This window comes from Aegilops tauschii, chromosome 7 (assembly GCF_002575655.3).
Source record: "Aegilops tauschii subsp. strangulata cultivar AL8/78 chromosome 7, Aet v6.0, whole genome shotgun sequence".
Classification (NCBI taxonomy): Eukaryota; Viridiplantae; Streptophyta; class Magnoliopsida; order Poales; family Poaceae; genus Aegilops; species Aegilops tauschii.
The window spans coordinates 261,589,540-261,598,168 of NC_053041.3; the positions used below are offsets into that span (position 1 = coordinate 261,589,540).

Below are 8,629 nucleotides of genomic sequence, written 5' to 3' on the forward strand. Positions count from 1 at the left end.
CAGCCCGCCCTTATCCTCTCCTTCCTCTCCTCCTGCATTATTTCTTCTCCCGTGCCCGCCCTTATCCTCTCCTTCCTCCATTATTCTTCTCCCGTGGCTCATTTCTGCTGTGTTCTTCCTCCTCCTCTCTCTACAGAAAAATGGCACACATTTGTACACCTAAATGAGCAACATTTTCGCGATTTTGGCACCGTGAATGGGTTCAACTCATTTAGGGCAGCCAAAAGAGGTGTCGATCTACTGACGGGGTAGCTCGTGGTGGTCGTGGTGAGCATTTTGGTGGAGGTTGTGGTGATGAAGTTGGGGCAGTGTTCGTCGTTGGGGCAGTTGGGGTGGTGAGGTGGTGGTGGTGGAGGTGGTGGAGGTGGTGGTGGTGGAGGTCGTTCGTCGTTCGTCGTTCGTCGTTCTTCGTTCGTCGTTCGTCGTTCTTCGTTCGTGGTTCTTCGTTCTTCGTTCGCACGCACGCTTCAAGGGTATATTTCAGCCCACATTTTATTTTTCGTAGGTGCTCCGGGAGTATACGTAAATATTGTTATTTGCCGCGGTAGTATACGTAAATATTTGTGTGCGATTATTGTTATTTGGCCCGGTAGTATACGTAAATATTATTCGTTCGCACGCACGCTACGTTCGATGTGAAAATAAATTTGTGTGCGATTATTGTTATTTGCCCCGGTAGTATACGTAAATATTTGTAGTTGCTACGGCAAATATTCGTAATATAGTTGTAGGTGTGTGAATTGTATTAGTTGTTAGTGGGATAATAAGTTGTTGCTTAATACTTGACACGTACACAAGTGCGGGATAAGAAGTTGGAAACATGAATAAAAAGTTGGAAAGAAGAGACAAGTTTTTTTTTGAAGAGTTGGGGTCGGCATGTGCATAGCATGTCAGTGTGATGAAAATTTAACAAGCAAACAAAAAATAGGAAAAGTAGAACTACATGTAAAAAAACGTTTCAGTCCGTACCCGATGCCAATATGAAGCGGATTACCCGCTAACCTTTATTATGCGTATTTTCTAAAGTTTAACCCATAACAAGCAATGCCACACTGTTTTTTTTTAACGGCCACGCTGTAGTTTAACAAAAAAACTTCTTTGCAAGGAAGAATTTTACATGATCGTAGAAATAAGACGCATGCCTTTTTCTAAATTATTTTAACATAGATTAAAATAAAAAATACATCAACATGGCCATATAATTCAAATAAACTGAATTATCATATTTGTCGGTTATATTATTATTATTATTTGAGGCCTATTTATTATTAGTAAACATGGGCCTATTTATTATATTATTTACTATGGTCCTGGTAATATATATATAGACATGTCTAATACTTGTATTTGTATGTAGAAAAAAAATAGGTGAGTCGAGATGTCCGATGTAGTGAAGTTGAGATTTTACTATGGTCCTGGTACTGTCCAAACAAATGAGTTGGGAGCAGATCTTAGTGAATTTACTCACATAGAGGTTGCAATCAGCGCACCACAAACATGGTCTGTTAGTCAGTTGAAAGAATGGATTGCGGCAAGTTTAGGTCTTGATACTGAAACACACATCGTCGGTGTTCATGCATTGTGGACACGGTCAAGTTCAAAAATTTACTTTTATTTGAGGCCAATAGAGGGAGACTCCGATTGGGTGCGGTGGTTACAAGGTTGTGAACGAAGGGGATGCAATCCTGTTGCTTTAGTGCTTCCCGTCGTGAAGGAGGTCACTGCACATGAAGGGGAGGATGGCTACGAAGGACAGAGCAGTCATGTAGAAGGAGGAAATGCTTATGGTTACGAACAAGGACAGAGCAGTCAGGTAGAAGGAGGAAATGCTTATGGTTATGAACCAGGGCAGAGTAGTCAGGTAGAAGGAGGAAATGCCGATGGTGATTACAATGGCGAGGTGGACGCTGACGAGGTAGATGGGCACATGCAGAACCAGATGGAAGAAGAAGACACCGATGTTGAAAGGGGTCATGCCAATGATTCTGACGAGTCAGATGAAGAAGAAAATGCAGAGGAGGTCCCGAATCCTGCATGGTGGAATCATGACTTATCATCTGCAATGACCGTGAATGATGGACATGATTCAGCCTGGCAATATCACCAGAACAATATTGCGACGGGTGCTATGTATCCGAACAAGCAAGCCCTGAAGGATGCAATAATTAATTGGGCAATGTCCACGCAAAGGGTTTTCAAAGCTGAGGTGTCCAGTCAGAAATTCCTCACAATGGTATGCAAGAATGCAGATTGTCCCGCAAGGGTGCACGGCTTTCTCCCTAAGTATGGCACAAGTTGGGTGATAAGTGACTTAGTTAATCACACTTGTCTTATTCCCTGCATCCCTCAAGATCATGCCAACCTTTCATCCACGCTTATTGCTCGACTGTTTTACGATGAGATAGTGCAAGGCAAAGCTATGGAAGTGAAGGCAGTGCAGACAAAAGTGTTCGCCAGGTTGAAGTACAGAATTTCTTATGGCAAGGCTTGGAGGGCTAAGCATGCAGCGCTTGAGAGGAGATTTGGTTCTTATTTTGATGCATATGACTCTGTTGTCCACCTCCTCCACACCCTGCAGCAGCGGGATCCAGGCACCTATATCGATATCCAAGACATGTTCATGCCAGAGTTCCCAACTGTGAGGGTTTTGCATCGTCTCTTCTTCTCTTTCGGTGTATGCATCGAAGCTTTCAGGCATTGCCGACCGGTGATATGTGTTGACGGTACTTTTCTCACAGGCAAGTACAAGGGTCAGATCCTGACAGCCATAGGTCAAGACGGCCAAAATCAAGTCGTCCCACTGGCATTTGCTTTTGTGGAGAGTGAGAACATTGAAAGTTGGACATGGTTCTTCAGGCAGTTGAAAATATCAGTTGTGAAGGAGAAGCCCAATGTGTGCATCCTTCATGACAGGCATGCAGGTATACTCAGTGCGATAAGGACACTGACAAACCCAGGCCCTGAGGAACAAGTTCCATGGCAGGACTTGCAGAGCCGTTGGTGCATGCGCCATCTCGGGGCTAATTTCTTCTCGCAGTTTAGAAATAAGAACCTGATGAATCTGTTCAAAAAACTCTGCAAGCAGAACCAGTTATGGAAGTACAATTTGATACACGACAGACTTAATGTGTGCACGCAGAGACACGTGAGGGACAGGAAAGCTGCAAGAGATGCAGCGGTGAGGGCACATGTTGAAGCAGTATCTGCACAGTTGGCAACAGGAACAGCGGCCGTGGAGGAGGAGGCTGTTGGGCTATGTGACCTGCCAAGCTTTGACCCACCTGGTACTAGGAGAAGGCTCGGGAGGTCAATTAAAACCTTCAAGCAGTGGATAGAGCATGAGCCTCTGGAGAGGTGGTCTTTGCTACATGACACACATGGAGCAAGGTACGGTGTCATGACAACGAACCTCGCGGAAACATACAACTTTGTCCTCAGAGGAAACCGGGCATTGCCACTTACAGCCATCGTTGAGGGTATTTTCTATGGCACCGTCAAGTATTTCAGAGACAGACGTCAAATAGCAGAGCAGCATATCTTGAACAACCCAAATACACGGTACTGTGAAAGAGTCATGAAGTACATGGACAACAAGATGCAAAAAGCTAGGTCACACACTGTAGTCGCCATCGGTAATCAAGAAAGAAGGTTTGAGGTCCGCTTAGCCAACAACAAATTCGGATGTGCAAATGAGTTGAGGACGCATGAGGTGAAAATTGGCAATGAAGCCTGGCCAACGTGTGAGTGCACATGCAATAAACCGAAATTGCTTCACCTACCTTGCTCACATGTACTTGCTGCTTGCGGGCAGCTTGGAATGGACGCAATATCGTTTGTGTCTCCATATTTTTTGAAAGAGGTTGTCCTCAATACCTGGACAGGTGAGCTGATGGGTTTTCGAACAATGGGTAATTTCAACAGCGTCAACCCCGCCGATAGGCGTTACATTCCAAACCCAGAGCATATGCGTACAAATAGAGGCAGGCGGCAGTGTCAGCGCATCCGAAATGATATGGATGAATCTGAAGCAGGAGGTCCGACTAGGCAATGCATTCTATGCAATGAATTTGGCCATAGGGACACTAATTGTCCCACATTCGTCACTAGGCGTGGACGAGGCAACCGGGGAAGAAGAGGAGGTAGAGGTAGTAGAGGAGTAAGGGCGAGAGGAAGAAGCTAAGCTAGCACTAGTTTGTTCTGAATTTATATTAAGTGTGTTGTGGCACTATGTTCTGAAATTTGTATTAAGTGTGGCACTATGTTCTGAATTTTTATTAAGTGTGGCACTATGTTCTGAAATTTGTATTAAGTGTGGCACTATGTTATGAATTTTTATTAAGTGTGGCACTATGTTCTGAATTTGTATTAAGTGTGGCACTATGTTCTGAATTTTTATTAAGTGTGGCACTTTGTTCTGAATTTTTATTAAGTGTGGCACTTTGTTCTGAATTTTTATTAAGTGTGGCACTTTGTTCTGAATTTTTATTAAGTGTGACACTATGTTATGAATTTTTATTAAGTGTGGCACTTTGTTATGAATTTTTATTAAGTGTGACACTATGTTTTGAATTTTGTATGTGCAGGAATGTCGGGATTGTGGTTGCTGAATGGGGACATTGATAAGGGTCATCGTGGTGCGATATGGTATGAGCGCATGCTTGAGCCTCTCGTCACTCGCACTCCTAAGGAAAACTGGAAGATACACTCAGGATGGCTTCAGCGGTACGTGCTTTATTAATTTGCACACTGGCATGCATATTAATGGTTGAAATGGGAGACACTAACTGAAAAGTTCTCTGATGAAGGTTGAAATGGGTCGGCCTTTTACCTTTCGCGCGTCTGGTTGAGTCTATCCCGGGTGAGAAACGCGTCGCCATCGATGGGTCTTTGCTGAGCTGCTTAGTGGACCGTTGGAGGCCGGAGACCCACACGTTTCACTTCAGATGGGGAGAGATGGCTCCTACTCTGGAGGATGTGTCACTTTTGCTCGGACTACCGTTGGCAGGTCATGCCGTAGGACCGTTGGACGCACCGGCTGGTTGGGAGCGAGCTCTTACAGAACGTTTTCACGGTGTTTTTCCGGATGCTCCCGATCCGGTATGGGAGCATCACGGACCTAAGTATGAGTGGTTGCTAAATTTTCGGGTAATTTCCCCTACCTATTCTCTTCAAGTTATCGCGCATAAAGTTTTACAGAAAATAATTGCGGCTAACTAAAACTTTCTCTTCGCTTAATGCAGATCCAGAACTTCCGGGTGCCGTTGACTGCGGAACAGATCACTCGGAGCCTCGAGGCCTACTTACTGTGGCTTTTCGGCAAGGTGATGTTCACGGAGAACCATGTCACCACTATTAGCGCCTTCTACATCCCTATGGCACTCGAGATAGCGAGCGCTCAGACGGCAGATCAGATCAGACAGAGGAGTTGGGGTTCGGCGGTGTTAGCGGCTACATACCGAGGTATGTGCAACGGTTGCCAGCTTACATCGAGAAAGCCAGCCCTTCTTGGATGCCCTCTATTCCTACAGCTGTGGTCGTGGGAGAGGTTCTCTATAGGGCGACCAGATGTACGTGTTCATGAGCCTATAGACGCCATGTTTGATGTTGACGGCATCGACATGCCTACTTTCGGTCTGTGTTGGACTCGTCGCAAGGTATGCACCGTGTTGTAGTTTAATGCAACTTTTTCTGCACAAGAGATCGATCGATGCTAGCAGCTACTAACTTTTATTCTCTGCAGAGACGCTTTGCTAGTGATCAGACCAGGAAGGCGTACACAGCATTGAACGAGCAGTTCGATGCGTACACCGGGGTCATCTGGCAGCCCTACACGGAAGCAGCCATACAAGCGAGATACCCTGCTGGTATGTCTGTGCTATGCACAAGGGACCGAGATTACTGGATGGCAAAATCGAAGATCATCTTCGATGTCTTCGTCGAGGAGATGGCACAACAGAGGGTTATGAGGCAATTTGGTCTTCTGCAGTTGGAGCTACCTCCCCCTATAGAGAACCCGGTGCCAGCACACATCCACAGGTATTAACCAGTTTTTCAATGTTGCATTTTCTTTCATAGTACTCCATTCGAAGCTTTAGGTAATTGTTGAACACACACCACAATTTTAGGACGACAAGGAAGGGCATGAACAGGACAACTGCTGACTGGCTAGTTAGACTAGAGCCGTATGTTATAGAATGGGAGACAGCAAACACAAATCTATGGCACGAGAATCACAATTTCAATCTCGATGAATTCAATCTCTATTTGCGGCGCTACATGACCGGAACACGGTTACGCATTGTTGAGTACTCCCACCCAGAGGAGTTACCGGATCCTACTCCGTCGGATATGTACCCGAGCTATGATACTTCGGGCTCTAGGCAGTACGCGGTAAGATATTTTTTCTTTACGTAATGTTGTCACGTACTTTGACGTGCAAGAGACAGACATTATTAATCGTCATGGAAATTTGCAGGCTACCTTGACACGCGAACTGTACGACGACGTGACCACCTTTGGACGATCACTATCGTCTGGACCTCTTCTTCATCATCGTCCAGTGGTACAGCCCTTCTTGGAAAGAATGCAGAATAAGATACGGACTGTGTACGAGGCTATCACGTGCACCCGGAGAACCGATGTTGTTCAGCACGAGCAGGAGCAGCCGCGTCACTCCATGCAACGACATCAACCACGTCCACGCCTAGCACAGCAGCCGGCAACCAGGCCACCCCGTCCTGACCAACCTGGCAGTTCTACGTGGCACCCGCAGCACTATGGTCCCACGTCGAGCTTCGTGTTTTCTCCACAGCCACAGCAACACGGTCCCTCGTCGAGCTTCGTGTTTTCTCCACAGCCACAGCAGCACGGTCCCTCGTCCAGTTTCGTGTTTCAGCCAGAGCAGACGTCACACCCAGCAGGTATGTGTCTTCATATTTATTGTTTTCAATATTAATTGACGCGACCTCATTCTTCATGATGAAACGTTCCATCGCGTAGGGGCCTATGGATATCAGGCGTCTATGTCGGCATCACATGATACGTGGGGGAGTGATCAACATCCCGAGGACAACATACAGGCTCAGATGTCGCAGCACACCCAGTGGATGAACATGTTTTCGACTCCTCCACCAGGCCCCACACAGGATACACAGCATGACCAGGGAGAGTCTGAGATTCCTCCTCGTCACATTAGGGCACCCGACAGGTTGGGATGGTCCCTGATTCCAGATCCGCCTCCCCGCCAGGCCAGACGTCGTCACTGACGCTTCTATGTATCTGTATCAGTAGAGACATTACCATCTATTTCTGTGTAAGACTTATGTCTATTCTATGTATCAGACAAATGACTATGTACTTATGTACGAGACATATGCCTACTCTATTTTAGTACTCTGTTATCGGAACTACAAGATCATATGTAGATAGAACATAATATTCATACAACGAGACATTGCAAACAATTAGATAGAACTACATCTAAATTAAATGGTACGTAACTGAACTCGCAACATACAGCATAAAAACTACATGAAGTCATCATGGTCATATGTTCCCGCCAACTTTTTCCCGCCATATGTTCCCGCCAACTTTTTCCCGCCACCCATTTCCCGCCACCCGTTTCCCGCCACCCGTTTCCCGCCAACCCTTTCCCGCCATACCGCAGTCGTTCTTTCCCGCCATTTTCTCCTCTCTACCTATAAAACCCCCTTCAGACGGAGCTGCATAAGCATTGCAGTGTGCTGGTGGTGAAATTGGAGCACTGTGGTGGAGGTGAAGCTGTTGTTCGTCGTTCTTCGTTGGAGCCGGAGCACCGGCAGTTTGGTGGCTGCCGTTCGTCGTTCATCCTTCGCACGCATGCTTCAAGGGTATATTTAAGCCCACATTTTATTTTTCATAGGTGCTCCGGTAGTATTTGTTAATATATTTAGATGTCAACTAATTAGTTGTGTACAAATGTGTAGTTGCTCCGGTAATAATCCGTCCTATATGTGGATGTCAAGTATTTAGGAGTGTCAGTATATGTAGGAGTCCAGAAAAAAGGTCCGTAATATAGGCAGTCCAGTCAAATATATTAATCTATCAATATTTGTAGTTGCTACGGCAAATATTCGTAATATAATTGTAGGTGGGTGAATTGTATTAGTTGCTCCGTTAATATTCTGTAATATATAGCTTCGTAATATATAGACATGTCTAATATTTGTTAGTGGGGATATTAAGGGGTAGGGTAGGTACTCAATGCGATTTGTGTGTTGCAGATGGCTGAGGGTACTCAGTGGGTGCTTAGCCCTATTGTTCATGTCCAAGGCTTGTCTCCAAGTGTTGTGCAAGTTAGTGAAGTGGACCTCACTTTTGATTGGTTGAAGACTAAATTCATGTTGAAGCAAGGGTTGAAGGAAGACGATTTTGTGTACTACGTCAGCAGGAAGCATTCAGATGGCCCTGGGGAAAGAAAATTGATTGACATAACTGATGATGGCAAGATTCAAGAAATGCTGAGCGAATGGGAATGGAAAAGGGTTGTTCAGTTGCATTGCTACAGGAAACCGAGTTATATGTGATGCATTTGTCATTCGAGATCCGCCTCCTCGGCAGGCCAGACATCGTCATTGCCGCTCCTATGTAT

The 8,629-nt window shown here is 45.6% G+C and overlaps 1 protein-coding gene across 2 annotated transcripts; it reads left to right on the forward strand.

The window, feature by feature from the left end:
• Nucleotides 1–5,121: 5,121 nt before the first annotated feature.
• Nucleotides 5,122–7,446, forward strand: LOC141027969 (serine/threonine-protein phosphatase 7 long form homolog). 2 transcript variants are annotated; one of them, XM_073505675.1, is made up of 5 exons: nt 5,133–5,654; nt 5,741–6,036; nt 6,126–6,390; nt 6,476–6,920; nt 7,000–7,446. In XM_073505675.1, exons 1-5 carry the CDS (start codon nt 5,235–5,237, stop codon nt 7,263–7,265), a joined length of 1,692 nt encoding a protein of 563 aa, XP_073361776.1. In that variant the 5' UTR covers nt 5,133–5,234; the 3' UTR covers nt 7,266–7,446. The 2 variants fall into 2 exon arrangements, with proteins under 2 accessions (XP_073361777.1, XP_073361776.1); XM_073505676.1 differs by lacking the exons at nt 6,126–6,390; nt 7,000–7,446 and having other exon boundaries at nt 5,122–5,654; nt 6,476–6,548.
• Nucleotides 7,447–8,629: the final 1,183 nt, after the last annotated feature.